The 18,656-nt window shown below is 39.3% G+C and overlaps 1 protein-coding gene across 10 annotated transcripts in view; it reads left to right on the top strand.

Annotated features, from left to right (window-relative positions):
* FGFR2 (fibroblast growth factor receptor 2) overlaps nucleotides 1–17,890 on the top strand; it is a 135,800-nt gene extending 117,910 nt beyond the window's left edge. For all 10 annotated transcript variants that reach the window (XM_050958964.1, XM_050958969.1, XM_050958970.1 and 7 more), the window contains 8 exons: nucleotides 1,181–1,302; nucleotides 1,954–2,064; nucleotides 2,871–3,061; nucleotides 7,333–7,455; nucleotides 9,017–9,087; nucleotides 11,547–11,684; nucleotides 13,546–13,651; nucleotides 16,385–17,890. In XM_050958964.1, coding sequence (XP_050814921.1) covers nucleotides 1,181–1,302; nucleotides 1,954–2,064; nucleotides 2,871–3,061; nucleotides 7,333–7,455; nucleotides 9,017–9,087; nucleotides 11,547–11,684; nucleotides 13,546–13,651; nucleotides 16,385–16,549 — 1,027 coding nt within the window. In that variant the 3' untranslated portion in view covers nucleotides 16,550–17,890. The remainder of the gene's footprint in view (nucleotides 1–1,180; nucleotides 1,303–1,953; nucleotides 2,065–2,870; nucleotides 3,062–7,332; nucleotides 7,456–9,016; nucleotides 9,088–11,546; nucleotides 11,685–13,545; nucleotides 13,652–16,384) is intronic.
* Nucleotides 17,891–18,656: the final 766 nt, after the last annotated feature.

Here is an 18,656-nt window from a genome sequence, read left to right on the forward strand (position 1 = left end):
GGAAATTGTCCCCACAGAGACCATATTGGGACACAGCTCTAGGTAACATCCCAATCTCTTCTCCTAGTGAAAGGGGCTGAAGGAGTGGGAGCAGGCATCCTACGGCTGATTGGAGAGGGCAGATTGCAGGGGAGCACTTTGGGAAGAGGAGGTGCTGCTCCTGAGAGCACTTACACCAGTAACCAGCCAGCCAAGGACAGAGGCTGCTTCTGTGTAAGTGGTGCCAGTGCTCACAAGGGAAGAGCAGAGCCAGGGAGAGCCATCAGCACTGGCAGCTCCTGGCAGTGGTTCAAGACTTAGAGGCATTTAGAGAGAAGCTTTCTGTATGCTCTCACAGCTGCTTTACCCCCACTCTCTCTGGACTAGCTGCTTGGTCGTCACTGGCAGTTTCCACTTTCCATACTCTCTTGCCAATGTCTTCCTTCTCTTTTCCCATAAGCAGAAAGTTGTCTGGCCACCTCATTGTCCCCACCCTGGAGCCTTTAGTGGGAGAAATGGGGGTTGTGACCCAATATGGTGCCTGTGGGGCACTGTCTCTGTGCTGCCTACTCCCTTCAGCTCAAGATGTCATTAGAGAGAAACTTGTTTCTATTGCCTCCAGACGGTGAGTTTATACCACATGATTCACTGATATTTAAAAGAGCCCCAAAGTGTTGATATCACCCTTTAGCACAAGAATCATTCCAACTCCAAGTTAACAAGTAGAGTTGACACCAAACACAGAGCCACACACACAAATAAACTCTTTCTCATCACCCTGCACTCTGGCTGGAAAAGAAGAAAATGACCATATTATAGTGATGTGAAAAGTTCAGCCGCTGTTGGCCAATCTGAAACATTGCATTTTAGTTAAGCAATTTTTAAGGACTACAGCTTGCGAGCCCTGTAGATCCGACCAGCCAGCCATTAGATATAGTTTGTTGTTCTACGTAAAGGGAGATTTCAAAAACTGGTTTAGAAACTGTTCGGGCAGTCTTGGATGCTCACTGTGGTGTCACTAAAAAAAACATGACACAGTGTGCATGAAAACTGGTATGCACCAGGAGTCTCATTTGTTCTTTATGGTAAATGATTCATGCCATAGCAAATTGTTGCAAGCTTTCTATATTTTGCTCTGGAATTTCACTGGCTACATCCCTTAACCAGATGCTGTGTGCTAATCCTCTGTTTATACCTCTAGGCTGACACTGGGTAAACCTCTTGGAGAAGGTTGCTTTGGGCAAGTTGTCATGGCAGAAACAATGGGAATCGACAAGGACAGACCCAAAGAGGCGGTTACTGTGGCAGTGAAGATGCTGAAAGGTAAAGGGGGGGGAGGGGAGATGGTAATTTTTATCAGGAAAGTTCTTTTGTGGCATCTGAACTCTAGCATTATAGGGGGTCAGAGTTCACATAGTTGACCTCAGCCTTCAGTAGTTTTCAGTATAAATCCGTGCCTTTGACAGCCTATTTATCTTCAGCAATCTGTATTTACAAGCAAATCAAAGTCTTGTTAGAATGGTTCAGTTTTCTTGTCTGTTTGTTTCATTCACAGGAGAGACGATATATATTTAGATATACCCATCATTTTCCATTTCCAAGTAGACAGGTACATGTTTGTTATAAACTGAGCTATAAGATTAGCTCTCAGAAAAGATGTAACTGTTAATTGCTTGAGAGTGCAGTTCAGGTTTTGCAGTGTCTTGGCAATCTCCCCATATTTTTTGCTTTTTCCTCTAAACATAGAATATTATTGAAGGGAGGTGGGGGAGGGGGCGGCTGGCCAGCCTGTTTCAAGAGACTGAAACTACTGCTTTTCAGGTCACATGGCTTTGTCACATGACATGAATCCTAGCAGCTCACAACTAAACCTGTGTCCTTTAGATGATGTCACATGAGCTGACAAATGGCTAACTACCCAAGTTAAGCTGGCATGCCAGAAAACGTGAGATGAACTTGTTTTCTCTTCTGCAGATGATGCTACAGAAAAAGACCTATCTGACCTGGTGTCAGAGATGGAGATGATGAAAATGATTGGGAAGCACAAAAATATCATCAATCTTCTTGGAGCCTGTACACAGGATGGTGAGTAAAAAGCAGAAAGCTAGCCACTGTTCTCATTCAAACAGGTCTTGAAGTGTCTCATTTATCATCATTTTTCAATAGTTTTTAAGGAAACAGTCATGCTGTGATGGGATCTGCAGATATTTCTTTAGCTTAGCAGCAATATTTTAACTTCCATATCCGATTATAAACAGGCTTTGCAGCTGTAATGTTAAGAGGAATACTATATAGTGTGAAACCTTCGTAACTTATTTCTGCTATAGGGATAAGTTTTTTTTTTACAGCAGTTTTACACACTTTATTCTGACACTGTCCTGTTTTAGTGAAACTTCTAATGTGTAATTTGGAAGGGGTCACTTTACTCTGTGAATGTTTTACCACTTTGTTGTTATAAGCTAATTTTGAGGTATAAGGGAATCCAGAACTGTGTAAAGTTGACAGGAAAACTAACTTTTTTTTAAAGCAGTGTTATCTTTTGGGGGTTTCATGCAATTTTTGTTCTGCAAATGTTTAAAGTTCAGGAGACAGCATGGTCTGAAAGGAATAAACTCAAGGTTGGGATTTAGGAACTCTGGAGTGCTAATGCTGGCTCCACCACTGACTTGTGGTGTGGCCTTGGGCAAATCACCTAACAATATTACTGCCTCTTTTTCCCTATCTTTAAAATGGTATTTGCCAATTTTGCAGGGCTGCTGTGAAGCTTAGTTGGTGAATGTATGTGTGTACAGTGCTGTGAAGATGGAAAGCACTATATAAGATTCTGTTAAAATCATTTTACCCTTTGTCCCTGTTTCAACTCTCATGCTGCCTGTTCTGTTTATCTAAAGGGCCGTTGTATGTGATAGTTGAATATGCTTCTAAAGGGAATCTGCGGGAGTATCTGCGAGCACGGCGACCCCCTGGAATGGAATATTCGTTTGATATCAACAGAGTGCCAGAAGAGCAGATGACATTCAAAGACTTAGTATCATGCACGTACCAACTGGCAAGGGGCATGGAGTACTTGGCTTCACAGAAAGTAGGTAGAAATAGGCAAATGCTGCACAAACCTTCTGGGAATATTTGTCTGATGCTTTAAACTAATTCACTTCAGTTTTAGTCTGACCCCTTTTGTGTTAGCTAGAGAATGTATTTACCAGCAGAAATGTTAATGGAGGCCTTGTTCCAGCAAGTGCATGACTTTATGCACATGGTAAGTCCCATTGATGTCAATGGTACTCGACTCGTGCTTAAAGTTATGCTTGTGTTTAAGTACCTGGCTAAATCAGGGCTGGGGAACATTCCATTTTAAGTAAACACTGGAGAATATTTCCCTGAAATGAACTATTGAATTCATAAGCACAGGCATTCACCTTATTATGAGAGTTGTGTTCCTCAGTCAGGGAACATAAACATGCCATGTCACCTAAGTTTCCAATTAAATCTATTAACACAGTTTAAATATGCTAAAGAATTGGACTCTGTTTCCAAAATTATTTGGAGAATGATAAAAACCATACTGAGAAAATCTTAAACTGCTCATGGATATTTGTGAACAGAAGAAGAGGTGAAAAAACCCCTGAATACATTATTCACTGCAAATTATGCACTCAACTTTACTTAAAACCAATACTTGTCAACGGAGCAAACTTAGGGAAAGAGCATATTTACCCAGTCCCTAGAGACTTACTTCTGGTAAAAAGCCTTCTCAACCTGTACTTTGGGTTAAATTATAATTAGGAAACTCTTAAATAGTACTAAAGAGTTCTGTGGCACCTTATAGACTAACAAACGACATGCATCCGACGAAGTGGGTATTCACCCACGAAAGCTCATGCTCCAATACGTTTGTTAGTCTGTAAGGTGCCACAGGACTCTTTGCCGCTTTTACAGATCCAGACTAACACGGCTACCCCTCTGATACTTAAATAGTACTGTGTAACCAACCCAGCAAACGCACCATAGTGCTATGCTAATACAGGGCATTAGGAATAAGATGGGTCCTGGCTGAGACCTAGTGCCAGATTCTCTAAGGCTGACAAGGAGATATGGACACCAGGTCCTTTGCATATCCACCCACAAGGACAGCCAGAGTATGAGTCTCCAGTCCTGCTATGCTGACTTTATTGCATCTCTGTGCCTGCACCCCTGTAGATCTGATCTAAATTTGTTTTATCGTTACATTATGAGAGACTAAATGTCCAAATACAACCTTGAAAACTTGGAAGGCACTCAAGCTACAAGTGTGAAATTTACTAATGGAATTCATGTGAGTGCAGGATAAGCAAAACACCCTAGGTGCTGGGGCTGGTATAAATTATTAGTGAAGCATCTGAGGCTAGTGTAAATTATTAGTGAAGCACTTGACTGGATGTGACCCATAGCCTTTTCGTGGAGGGGTCAACTAAAGAAAGCAGGCAACTAGTATGAAAGGAAAAAAATGAACCTCTTGATTGACATGTCTTGTGCAAATGGGTACGTTCTAGGAGCAGACACACCAGAATGCTATTGTAGGATACTGCTAGGAAAGCCATCTTTCCCTTTCGCCCCACACACGTACGCCATTTGACCCTTGAGTTAGTCCCAGTCCTGGAAACACTTGATGAGTGTAGAACTTGACAAAAGGTAAGGCATTGCACAAGGCCAAGAGCAGAGAGAAAACAAAGGGAGTATATAGTAGGATTATGCATTCCAATTCTTCAAAGATCTCACTATTTGTGTTTGTATTTCATTAGCTCGTTTTCCTTCAGGGAGCCATTTGTTGAGCTGCCATAATAAGAGAACTGATTATCTTACAGTGTTTCCACCATCTATGAACTGAGACACTGTGAGATGACCAGATTCCTTGTTATTTCAAACCAAAAAATGGCTCACTGTGGTATTAAAAAAATCCCATGAAAAATGTAAATGCAAATTTTAATCAACATACATAGTATATAGTATTTATGGGTAAAATTTTCAAAAGCATCTAAGAGATTTGGTAGCTCAAGTTGGGTTTTAGGTGTTCACATCCCATTAATCTTTACTGGGACTAAGGTTCCTAAGTACCATCATTACTTTTGAAAAATGGGACTTAGGCACGTCTTAAAATTTTACCTTAGATCCCTTGATGCCTCTTCTCCAAATCTTCCAACCACTCAGTGCATGGTTCTCAGAATGTGTCATTCCATGGACCACAATTTGAGAATTGTCAGGTTCATAGACATGGGCTTGGACCAGATCAAAAGGGACGTGGAGCAAATCGTCACAGCAAGGCAGTCAGTAATGGAAATAATCATATATGGCTATTTATAAGGGCACCATTTTAATGGTGGAAGGCATGCAAGAAGCAGTGTTGGTGAGGGGCTGTTTAGAAAATGAATGGCAAAAAAGGGGCTAGAAGTTGTATTGGCGGAAGGTGTTGGGGCGACTGACACCTGATGTCCCTGATCAGGTTTCCCTAGTCTGTGAAGGAGAGAGGAGAAGGAGAGGTCAGGCCTGCCCAGATTATTCCTTCTGCTGAGGCCTCCTTGGAATAGATAATTTTGAAGCTCTGTCTCTGGAAACTCTGTTTTGATGGCTGATCGTGTGTGTGTGCACAGCTGGGACCTGATGTCCTCTGTCAGGCTTGCTTGCGGAAGAGTACAAGATGGGCAGGCAGGCAAAGAGAGAGAATTACCAGGGTAAACTACAGCATATGAGAGTCACTTAATATATAATATATATATATATACACCCACCCACCTCAAAAACCGTGATCTACTGTATGGAACCTAAACCAATGGTTTTGCTGAGGACATCTGTATAAGGAGGGATGCCCAAAGCTAGAATAAAGAGATCATCCAAAAATAACCCGAAATAATAAGATAAGAGAAAGAGGAGGGATTGAACTTCAGGAGAAGTAGGATATCCTGGCGAGAAATCCAAATGGAATGTTTCTCAACATGTCTCTGCTGCTACCTTGTATTACACGTGACAGAGCTGCTTAAACATAACGTATCAATCAGCAACAAAGACTTCCTTTCAGAGCTGGGAAAGGTCAATTGTAAATTTTCAGGAGGGAGCCTACATGAAGTTACGAGGAGGTAACTTTTAATCTTCAACATGAGGGCCTTCCCAAAGGCAAAACATCCTCCCCAAATTGTATTTTACAAATTAAACTCTTTTAATCCAGTTGATCAAGTAAATGCACACATCCCAGACAACAAACACACACACACCATTTGACAGCCTCAGTTTTTTGTGTTGCATGGTATTTTTTTAATTATTATTATTTTAACAACTTTTATATAAAAAATGGTTGCACTTATTGACTGAAAGGTATTTGACCAATTGTTTGACTATACTCATGGGTCAATTTTAAAAATGTTCAAGAGATGAAATAACTGAACCTAGTCAAATCTACCCTCCTTCTGGGAAGCAATTCTTAGCTCTCAGCATGTTCACCTTACACAGAAGGTGTGCTGCAAAGGTGCACATTTCAGCCAGCAGTATTTATAGTATGATTTTACAAATTGCAAATTTATTTACACATCATTAAAATCCAACCGACCAGTTTGTAACAGTCCTTTACCTTGTTGTTTTGTTATGTACTTTTCTTGTCTCTGTTTTGGATAGTACATTCCAAACCAATTGAGCATAGAGGTACATCCCAACCTGTGCTAGGTCACACCATTCACATGTCTTGGCTTTGACAGGCTTTCTATTTTCTAAAGCCAAAGCTGACTTCAGCCTTGCAAAGTGTTGTGGGATAGTTGACATGGGTGAACAGAATTATGTGAAGAGCTTAATATATTCAGTTAACGTAACCTCACAACACTTACATATAACGTATATCTCATTAATACCATGCATTAATGTGGTGTGCACTATGCCTGACATAAATGCATAGGCTAACACACTGATCCAATGTGCCAGGTTGAAGCTTTGTCAATCCAGTGTAATATGAAAGAGCCAAAATAATTAAACACTTATTATCAGAATTTATATTTAAAAAGCTGGAAGACCTATACCTGTAAGTGGCTCTGATATAATGTGATGAGTGACTCACAGAAGGTTTGGTTCAGTTAAGGTAAGCATCCAAGTCTTTGGATATGGCAAAATTGAGCTGAAAATCTTTTTTAAAAAAACCTGGCTTTTCAAAAAGATTTTTCGAGCAATTCTTCAAACTGGATACACTGAAAAAATAGACATTAAAATTGTGCTTCGTGTTGTTTTTGATTATAGTATAGTAATTATCATGTGCTGAATGCACCTTCTGCTTCAAGAAAATCTTAAGGGAAAATGAAGTCATATATTGAAGCAATTTAATTTTTCTTTTTTCTTTTTCAGTGCATTCATCGAGATTTAGCAGCGAGAAATGTTTTGGTAACTGAAAATAATGTAATGAAAATAGCAGACTTTGGTTTGGCCAGAGACATCAACAATATAGATTATTATAAAAAGACTACTAATGTAAGTAGATTGCAGTCTTATCTCTTGAACCAGTATTTCTTTCAGTGGGTCATTAAAGTAGTGTGATTATAATCCTAATGGACTTCTTGTACACCAGCCTAACTTTTAATCACAGAAAATAAAATAGTAATCAAAGGCATAAGCATCTCTAACCACTTTTACTAAGCAATGAATGTTATCTGTTTACACAACCTGAGAGAATATATATTACATGATTAATTATGATTGATAAAATTCAGTATTGCTTTTTATAGGGCCTGATCCAAAGTCCATGGAATCAATGGAAAGATTCTCATTGTCCTCAATGGGCTTTAGATCAGACCCTGGGGCAGCTGGAAACTTTTAGTAAACAGTAAAATGTTTCCTTCTGGTACCTGAATAATGTACATTACTGTACATATTTTGGGTTATACTTGCATTGTATTCAGGTTTGTAAACACTTTCCTTTGGTGGTAGCAAAGTGGGATTGGAGTCAGGAGAATGAGTTTCATTGCCCACTCTGCTACAGATCTGCAGTGTGATCTTGAGCAAGGCAGTTAGATCAAAACAGTGGTCACCGATTTGGGATACTAATTTGAGATGCCTTGCACCTAGTTTTCAGAGGCCCTGAGCAACTACAATTCCATTTGAAGTCAATGGGAGCATTGCAAAGTGCTTTGTGATCCTCTGATTCAAGTTGCTATATTAGTGCAAAATATTAATATAATGTATTACGTTAAATTGTTAATTCATAAAAATGAGTTTCTAAGCTACCATCCATTGCACTTTTGAGGGCTTTGTGTGGGCAACTCCATGCTCTTTATCATGGAGGGAATAGAATCCATCATCAATCTTGGGGCAAGACATAGCCCCTCTGCAGAGTTGTCATTGGAAATGCCCAGTCTCTATTCCTGTGCAGCTCCACTGTGCCCACCATGCTTGGGTTTGGGCCACTGGAGCAGGATAAATGTGAATCCAGTAGCCCTAACTTCACCTGCCAACTAGTCCCAAAGCTCAATGGTTTGAGCATTGGCCTGCTAAACCCAGGGTTGTGAGTTCAATCCTTGAGGGGGCCATTTAGGGATCTGGGGCAAAAATCTGTCTGGGGATTGGTCCTGCTTTGAGAAGGGGGTTCGACTAGATGACCTCCTGAGGTCCCTTCCAACCCTGATATTCTATGATTTGCTGAAATTCATCTGTTTGCAGAGGTTCCCAGGGGCAAGGCCTTCCCATATGAGGCTATTGACTCTCTTCACCTCTTCCTCCTACTGACAGGCAATATGGGGGATACATGGCATGTAAGGGTTCTTTCTGTGGATCCTCTGTGTCTTAGCTAATTTTGTCTGAAAATTTTACATCTATTTATATGAGCCCGGGGTCTGGAGAATATCGGTCTTTGTTTTCTCTGAGACTACCGAGGTAAACAGTGTGTTGTTTTGTTTTTTCATGCCATTGACCTTTGTTTTTTTATAGTGCAGTTTCAAATATTTTAGAAATCCCATTGCTGAATTTGCCTTGTGAATAACTACAATTTTAATTCAGTGTTTCTTATTTCTCACCCACCTCCCTGTCATGTTTCCAGGGCCGGCTGCCGGTAAAGTGGATGGCTCCAGAAGCCCTGTTTGACAGAGTTTACACACATCAAAGTGATGTGTAAGTAACTTCTTTTTCTGTAGCCTTTTTTTATTTTATTTTTTAGTTATAGTTTTGGGAATCTTTATATCTTTTCCTGCTTTCCTTAAATCTTAACTGCTTGCTTCCTCTGTTTCACACATTAATAGAAGGAGCAGGAGCCGCCCTTGGAAAGTGAGGATTTTATGGTAGACTGCTAACCAATGCTCTGTTACTAATCTGCCTGGCTTCAAAGCACATGAAAGGTGGAGAATGCTAACCTCCTTCTGTCAGTGTGGAAGTTTCCCCCCCCATTGAACTTACTTACGGATCTGCAGCTACAAAGCATGTATCTAATTTGCTTGGCTTTGGGAATATTTGGAACGTTCTTTTATTTTTTTTTAAAAAAGGAAATAATCCTGAAATTTTCACTTGTTGAAATTTGTGCTAAAAATGGCTTTGATTTAGGTAAAACATACGGTGGGCTTAGCTGAAAAGTTCATTCTGCTTTAGAGGTATTACTGCTTTCAGAATCATTCCCTATTTTAAGTATGAGGAATAACTGGAATCACTAATACCTCTAAAATTGGAACAAACTTTTTAAGTTTCCCCACTGTATCTAGCTGGCATAACCTCTTGGGGTTTGCTCTACTTTCTCTGGAAGTTTTCTAGGATAATTGTAGCACTCCTTATAATTCTGGGATTACAGTTTGAAACAAAATAAATTCTTTTATGGTGTACATGTTTACTGTTTTCCAGTTTCTTTGTTTCCTATGCTTTGGTTTGATTTAAGCAGAAGAACTCTCTTTCTGTCACTTTGGGTCTCAGAATCACAGCACTAGTTGACACTACTCGTAAAGATTTAAGCATTGCTTTTGTTGCATAGTCTTTATACAGTGCTGATGGAAATTGCACATTTCTTTATTTTTATATGAAGAGTTATTAACCCCCAAAGGGCTTCATGCTGCACAGCACAGACATGAGGAATTGAGCATATAAGCACAAAGTATAAAAAAAAAAAAAAAAAAGGCAGGATGGGAGGAGTCTGATCCTGCACTAGTCAGAGCACTTGCATCTGTAGATAACCTCCATTTGCACTTACATTGAAGTGCAACAACCATATGCACCTATGAGGAACTGTAGGATTAAGACCAAGAGCCAAGATTTTCAAACATAGATAGTGATTTTTGGGTGCCTTGACGTTTGAGGCATCTGATCTGCAGAGCGTGCTGAGCACTCACCCTGTGAAAATTGGGCCACCTTTAATGTGTGGCAGGCTGGGCTCCCAAAATCGCTTGTCAATTTTGAATAACCTAGTCAATGTGTACTCATTTTAAAAATGTTAATAAAGTATTATGTACGTTTGCTTTTCATGCAGTTTTTTTTCATTATTTGTAAACAATACCATTAACACAAGTTCATGGTACACCTCTACTCCGATATAAGGCTGTCGCGGGAGTCAAAAAATCTTACCGCATTATAGGTGAAACCGCGTTATATCGAACTTGCTTTGTTCTGCCGGAGTGTGCAGCCCTGCACCCCCGGAGCGCTGCTTTACTGCATTATATCTGAATTCGTGTTGTATCGGGTCATGTTATATTGGGGTAGAGGTGTAGCTGATTTAGTTTTTTTGAGAGAGAGTTCATATTTAAAATAGAATTAAATTTTAGCAACTTTTTTGAGCAAACTTGCAATAAAAGTTGCCATATGTCTACATATAGTCCTTACCTTGACAAATATATTTTATCTGTGTATATTTTTAGTAGTCTTCAAGTTTGCCAAGGTTCTGGGACCCTAAAAGCCCAGCTCCATAGCTCCCTGGGGTTTCCTGCCTGGTTTCTTACAAAGATTGGCCAAAAGTGACACATTCTTGTGGAACATTTTGTTTTTAATGAATTGGCATTTTCTGACTGAGAAATGTTCTGTCATAACATTTCCAACCTGTTCTACCATATATGTATTTTATAAATAATTATACCGTAAATTACAATTTCAGTTTTATTTACAACAGCCCTGGAAACTGACAACTTGGGAGTTTGGAGAACATAGAACAGAGGCCTCAATTCAAGGAAACATTCAAGAATGTGCTTAAGAAAATCCCTATTCAGCAAAGCCCTTATGCACATGATTAACTCTAAATATGTGCTTACATCCCATTCAACTCAGCAGATGCATAAAGTGGCAAATACATAAAGTTAATTTCATACTTAGCTATTTTTCTGAATAAGGAGGGGAAGCTGAATTGTGGCCAAATTTAGGACCAGATTCTGCCATTGTTTCTCACATTGAGTAGTTCCTTATCTGATGAGTCATCTCAGTGAAATGAGAAGTATTCGAGGAGTCAGGTTCTACACGGTAAGGCTGGTGGAATCTGGCCCTTAAACACAGAACTACTGTAGAAAGTAACAAGGAATCACTGTTCTCTGTCTCTTTCAGGGATATGCCTATGCTTTTATAGGTAAGATTAATTTAATTATGCACTGTTCCCTTTTATTCTGTAGTTGGTCATTTGGTGTGCTGATGTGGGAGATCTTCACTTTGGGAGGTTCACCCTATCCAGGAATTCCAGTGGAGGAACTTTTTAAGCTGCTTAAAGAAGGGCACAGAATGGATAAGCCTGCCAACTGCACCAATGAACTGTAAGGACCATTATTTACCGAAGTAATACAACACTAGCATAGTCACACAGCTAATACTGATTTGAATCCCATGCAGAATCCAACATTTTGTAACCTACTTAACTCTATAAATGGTAGCATTGCATATAAAAAAGAAATTGTTTCAACATGTTTCCAGGAAATGTCTGACACAGGATAGACATTGACTCACTTAACTTTGGTACTGTTGAAAAACAATTTAAAAAAAAATTCTCAACAAGTCAATCTTTGGTATATTTGTTTGGTATACTCAGTCCTAGCGTATTAAAATCTATTGGCAAACCATTCTCTGCATTTGGTGACAGAGGTATGAATATGACCCTTGACTGTCCTTGCTACACATTTCCCCCTATTTTGTTCTCTCTACCCTCAAGATCCTTTGTAGCATCCATCATTTCTCCAGCCAAAGAGGCGGAGGTGCAAGAGTCTGTTTGCACCACTTATTAATCACCCAGCAGGATAGAATTCTACCAGCCACTTTCCTGTTGTCAAGAGCCCAGTGGGTCACTAGGAGGTACACCTACCCTTTGTCCTCTTAGGAAGCCAGAGACTTGTGGGAGTGCACAGCGTACACACAAGGTCACCCTGTGGCCCCTCAAAATATTTTATTCAGATGAAAGATATCAGAATGCAAAGTTAATGGTACATACCTGCACCATAGCATTTTAGCTCCCCAGTCTAGGCAAAGCCAAGCATTGAATTAACTAGTTCTGGCTGTGTTTTTGTGTACCTGCAGAATGCTGTACGCATGTCCTATATCTGTTAGAGTGCAGTACAAAGGGCAGAGCCATTTGTTAAGTATATAGTTCTATAATAATTTAACATGATTGGTCCAGTCTGGATACGAAATAGACCAGATTTTTAGAAGTGCTGAGCACCTGCAATTCCATTGGCTTCAGCTGGCGATGTGTGTGCTCCTTGCCTGTGAAAGTGGGGCTGTATATGTCAAATGAATTGTCAGGCTTATGACCAAAATCCATACGTGTCATGGCAAATGTCATGCTCTGCTTGCATGCTGTTTTGCTGAAACGAGTAGATCTGCCCTCCAAGCTATACCCTGGGTAATGTCCAAAGGTAGGCATTAAATCAGAGGTCCACAAACTGTGGGGCGTCCCCCGTGCAGGGGGACATGGCAGAAAATTCGGGGGCCACGGCTGGGGCCTGGGCCAACCCCAATGGGAGGGGGAGCACCACCTGGCTCCATTCCTGGCATTGACTGTCGGCCCAAGGCCCCACCTGCCAGCCCCAGCTGCTGATCCCACACCTGGAGCTCTGCTCCCAGTCCCCCCACAGCTGTGGCCCCAGCCTCAGCCCCCTTACCTTTGTCTGAGTCCCCCGCCCAGAGCCGTGGCCCTGTTCCTGGCCTCAGCTCAGAGTGGGGGAGGGGGTAGGGACACAGACAGGGGTAAGGGAGGGGGCACAAGGTAAAAAGTTGGGGCACCACTGCATTAAATTGTACTTCTAGTAGAGGAGAGCAATAATTACCATTCACAGAGACTTAAGTCCCTAATTCAGCATAGTATTTAACCATGTGCTTAACTTTAAGCACCTGATTTAGCTCCATTGAAACTGATGGAATTTAAGTGCTTCCTTGAATCTGGGCCTAAATGCTGTGATCTAGATGTTGGGTTTTCACAGTTATTTGCAGTGGTATAAAACTAGAAATGCAAGCTCATTGCTAAGCCCTAATTTAACAGAAGTGAAGTGTTGTACAATGACCACATTGAGGTCCATCACCAGTGCTCCTAGGCACTGCAGTAATACAAATAATAATAATTGTGGATTAAATGGACAGGCAACAAGGATATATAAGGTTAATTAACCCAGTGAAATATTTATACAGCTATATGATGATGAGAGATTGCTGGCATGCAGTGCCTTCGCAGAGACCAACTTTTAAGCAGTTGGTAGAAGACTTGGATCGAATTCTCACTCTCACAACTAATGAGGTAAGTAAAATGTATTCACTTCCTAACCAGCAGATCAGAACATAAGGTTCACTAGATAAATGTAATGTATTAGAAATAGAGCAGAGTTTCATAGTTTATTATTGTTCTATTTATCAGTTTTCCACTGGGGTCTCACATAGTTAAACTATATGTTTTTTCTTCTAGAGGATTTGATTTATGTAACAAAACACACACAGACACAGACATACACAAGCGTTTTCACTTGTCCCTCTGCATATCTCATCATATTTTCAGCATATCATCCAGGAAAATGTGTGTGTGTCGGGGAGTATATTTATATTTCAACATTACAGTTTTCTGTGTGGGAGAGATTTAGAGTTTATGCTATTCTGAATGTATCAACTTAGTTTGATTCTCAGTTATAGTAGTTAGGTCAGAAAAAGCAGCCAAGGTAAATGGCAGATTTCAAATGATCTGTCTAGGAGTTAATTTGGATAATTGAAATAGTTCTGCTGGGAAAACAAGAACCCAGAGGGGAATATGGAGAAACCATCCAATTCTACAAGGGCAACATCGAGCACTATTCCTGTTAGCAATATACATGACGCTATTTTATTCCTAAACCTTATTTTCAGAGGTCTGAAAATCTATTCGTTGTAGCAAGCAATGCATTAAGATATACAGATAGGGATCATTTCAGTTCTTTTACCACTGTAAAGCTACCAAAAAGTTTGGTGGTTTGGTTTGGATAAATGCTGCATCCCTAAGAGGAAAGAGGAGGCATAAAGCCATCTTTGCACACTCCCGATTCTATGCTGCTCTAGGGGCCACAGAGCCTCCAGAGGCCTATTTGCCTGCTAACCTATGGGCTGCTGAGCTGCCCATAATCTCCACAATGCTATGGCCATGTCCCTCTACCCTCCCTCCCCTGCACACCACCTGCACTGGGGCTTGCCAAGGGGTCTTTGGGAGTATTCCACCAGGCCAGCCCCAGTAATCCTCCTCCAGCTTGATATGAGGCTTGTAGGTCCCTTTACACCACTTTGGCTCTGATATGTGGTGTAAAGAGGCTGGAGTGGGGGGTGAAGATCTCAGCCCAGATGATTAATTGAATTATGTGAAACTCTTGGATCTGCGAAACTGGACTAGAAATCTCATGAGAATGAGTGCTCTCTCTCTCTCTCTCTCTCTCTCTCTCTCTCTCTCTCTCTCTCTCTCTCTCTCTCTCTCTCTCTCTCTCTCTCTCTCTCTCTCTCTCTCTCTCTCTCTCTCTCTCTCTCTCATATATGTTCTGGTACTTCCTGCTTCCATTTGTGTCAGAAATTTCCAGATCATTCTGATGTCCTAGAGCTGTTTCCCTAACATACATGTGTATCCTGTCTTCCGACAGCCACAGAGGCCAGTTTAAAAAAAATTGCATGTGAAATATGAAGTTATATTAGATCAAAACAGCAGTCTAGGAACCATTTTGTTGTCTGCTATGTGTGTGTGTGATTTAAAACCTCCATTGTTGCTCTCATTTTAGAGCTATAACCATAAAGTCCTGACACTTTAAGATATGATTTTGAAAAATAATTTTAATCAGATAATTAAATGAAAGTATCCACTGCAGTATAAAATACTGACTGATAAGATTTGTCTCGTCAGGATGATCATAACTTGTGGTTTAGCAAGATAGCATTAAATGAATACAGCTGCCTTTCAGAAGTTGAAAGAGAAGGAGCATTTCAAGGGAAAAAAAAACTTTATTCTCCTGCCAAAATTGCCGTTTCTAGCAAAAGTTGTTTAACCCAAACCTTGGATTAAACTGAAATTATTTCCTTTTTGTTATACTGGTTTGGTCATGGCTATTCTAGGACAGTGGTTATGAACCTTTCCAGATTGCTGTACCCCTTTCAGGAGTCGGATTTGTCTTGCATATCCCCAAGTTTCACCTCACTTAAAAACTACTTGCTTACAAAAATACAAAAATGTCACAGCACACTAATACTGAAAATACTGGCTTTCTCACTTTGTCTGTATGAAATTTTGGTTTGTACTGACTTTGCTTGGGCTTTTATGTAACCCGTTGTAAAACTAGGCAAATATCTAGATGATTTGATGTACCCCCTGGAAGACCGCTGCATACCCCCAATGGTACACAGAACCTCTGCTATAGGAGGCAACAACAAAGAAAAGAAAAAGAAAGTGGCAGAATATTTAATGTAGAAAACCCAAATTCAGTGAATATGGTTCTGTTATTTTTCATTTCAGTTCTCATAAGTATGCTAGTGCAGTACTTGTTTAAGTCTAAATTTAAAACCAGATAGTCAAACTAACCAAAGGAATATAAAAATGGAAGTATCTTTTTCTCCAAATCATTACCAGATGGTAGAGAAAAATGGTTCTATTTAGAATGAAAATTTCATTTTTATCATTATAAGGAAAAAGTTCTCTTCTGATGTGGTGAGCGTGTTTATTTCTACTGATGCGGTTAATGCTCGTGTTATTGGAAATGACACGTCTGCCTTAGACTGACTGTTTCTTTCTTTCTTTCTTTCTTTCTTTCTTTCTTTCTTTCTTTCTTTCTTTCTTTCTCTCTCTCTCTCTCTCTCTCTCTCTCTCTCATGTATAGTCAACAGTCAATTTTGAATGTAGCTGATCTTTCTTAGCATAGAATTGCCTGAACATTTTTTGTCTGTGAAATATACGTACTGCATGACAACACCAAATCATGTGGCTATGTGCTTTTGTCATTTTTATAAATAATATTCTCTCTTTCTTCCATTACAGGAATACCTGGACCTCAGTGGACCTCTTGAACAGTATTCACCCAGTTATCCTGACACTAGGAGTTCGTGTTCTTCAGGTGATGACTCTGTGTTTTCTCCTGATCCAATGCCTTATGAACCCTGTCTTCCCAAGTACCAGCACATAAATGGTAGTGTTAAAACATGAAAGAAAAGCATTCGTATTCCTTAGAGGAATAAAGAAACAAGAATGCCAACCCATCTACCAAAAGTAAAGAGCTCTTTTCTCCAGGACCCTAATGTTTCTGTTTGTACATATGAAATAGAAGAAGAAGAAAAAATATCTTGGAGGAAGATGGTCAGAACATGTGTAAAGAATTATATACTTCGGAACTCTTAAGCAATTCCAAAAGAAGGAGAATGTTTATGGGCCACGTATGGACGTACCTCACCACGTCAATTTTCTGGCTCACTGCAAGCTGCAATGGACTTTGTACCATGGACCAGTTGGACTTAAGGCAAACTCTGGGTTTGCCTTTTTTGTTTATTTTGTAATATTTGGAGAAAATATATGTTGGCGCACACTTACAGAGCACAAATGCAGTATATAGGTGCTGGATGTATGTAAATATATTCAAAATATGTATAAATATATATTATATATTTACAATGAATTATTTTTTGTATTGATTTAAAAATGGATGTTCCAATCCACCTAGCAAATTAGTTCTTTTTTTTTAACAGCTATTTGCTAAATGCTGTTCTTACACAGAATTTCTTAATTTTCACCATTCAAAGGTGGAAAATACTTTGCTTTCAGGGAAATGGTATATCGTTAATTTATTAACTAATTGGTAATGTACAAAACAATTAATCGTTTATAGGGTTGTTTTTTGTAATTTAAATGGCATTTCTAAGCAGGCAGCACAGAGATCTAGTAGATATATTGCTCAGACTTTAGTAGTTGTCAGATCTTTAAAAAAAGAAATATTTACAGTATATAACTAATTTGGGGAGAATTACGCTTTTGATTTATTTGTGTTTTAAACTTCAGTGCCAGATGATTGTTCTTATCAATATCAAAATTCCCCTATTTTTAAAAAAAATCCTTTAATAAGAAGGTATTCTGTTTTCTGTATGTCTGGTTTTGTAGCTATCACTAAAGCATGTGTGACACTTTGAACAATATTTTCTAAGGCCAAAATAACACAATCGTTCTATGGAGAGAAAAAAGGAGAGTCTTTAATGGGTTCCTAAAGTAAGGAAAGACCTTAACTTGTGTATAACCATAGCAGAATGTACTGCTCTAACGAGAGCTGAGTTTCCACTCTGCCTTGTTCATGCATCAGATTAACTAGTATTGTCTTCATTGACTTGATAATGGGTTCCAGATCTTCTGGCCTGATAGTAGCCTTTCAGGCTGTTCCTGTATTGTAACGTAAGTTAAAAAGAGAGAGATTTTTATAATGACAATTTGCCATAGGAATACTACCATCTTTTTAAGGGATTAGTTCATGCTGGCTCCAGTATATTTTTCCAAACTATTCCTTAATATCAGGCCTAGCGCTGGTGTCAGTCAAAATATTACCGCATTTCTTTCATTTATATATTTTTTTAAGTATTGTGTTTTTACTTTCAAAACACCCATTCACACTGATATAGCCATGCAATACGAATGCAAATTACACTGATTTGCTTATTAAAATTTTGGGGGAAAGTATTAACATCTGTTAACTTTTGTACTGACAATAAAATGTTTCTACAGATATTAATGTTAACATTACAAAATAAATGTCATGCAGCTTATTTTTTTAATCCTATGTGTCTTACAAAATGGTTTCCTGTACTTAAAATGATGGTGCATATTAAGTAATTCTTCTTACTGGCTTTACATTAGATCTCAGACTAGCAAAACATTCTTTTAGTGCAAGGGTTTGTACACAGTCTTTCACACATGTAAGCACGAGTCACTTTACTTACCTGAGTACAGATATATATTGAGCTGAAAATGTTGTATGATTTGCCCAGGTAACAAATTGATGCCAAGAAAATGTTTGGTTTCTGAAAATATCTTGCTGTTTGTTCCAGCCAGCATATATCCATTGCTAGTAAGCATTTATATTAATATTTGAATGGTATTATCCTTTGTGTCAAAGGTTGTTGTGAAAGGAAAGGAAATTGCCGTGAGTCTTTCATTTTTGCCCTACATTCCTGCTTTGATACCTTATGCAGAATTTTAGGAATAATCGGAGCTTCTATCTAACAAACGTAGCAGATGGAAAGAAGGTCTGTCTAAATTAGAATTTTGAATTATT

Source organism: Gopherus flavomarginatus, chromosome 6 (genome assembly GCF_025201925.1).
Source record: "Gopherus flavomarginatus isolate rGopFla2 chromosome 6, rGopFla2.mat.asm, whole genome shotgun sequence".
NCBI classification, from domain to species: domain Eukaryota; kingdom Metazoa; phylum Chordata; order Testudines; family Testudinidae; genus Gopherus; species Gopherus flavomarginatus.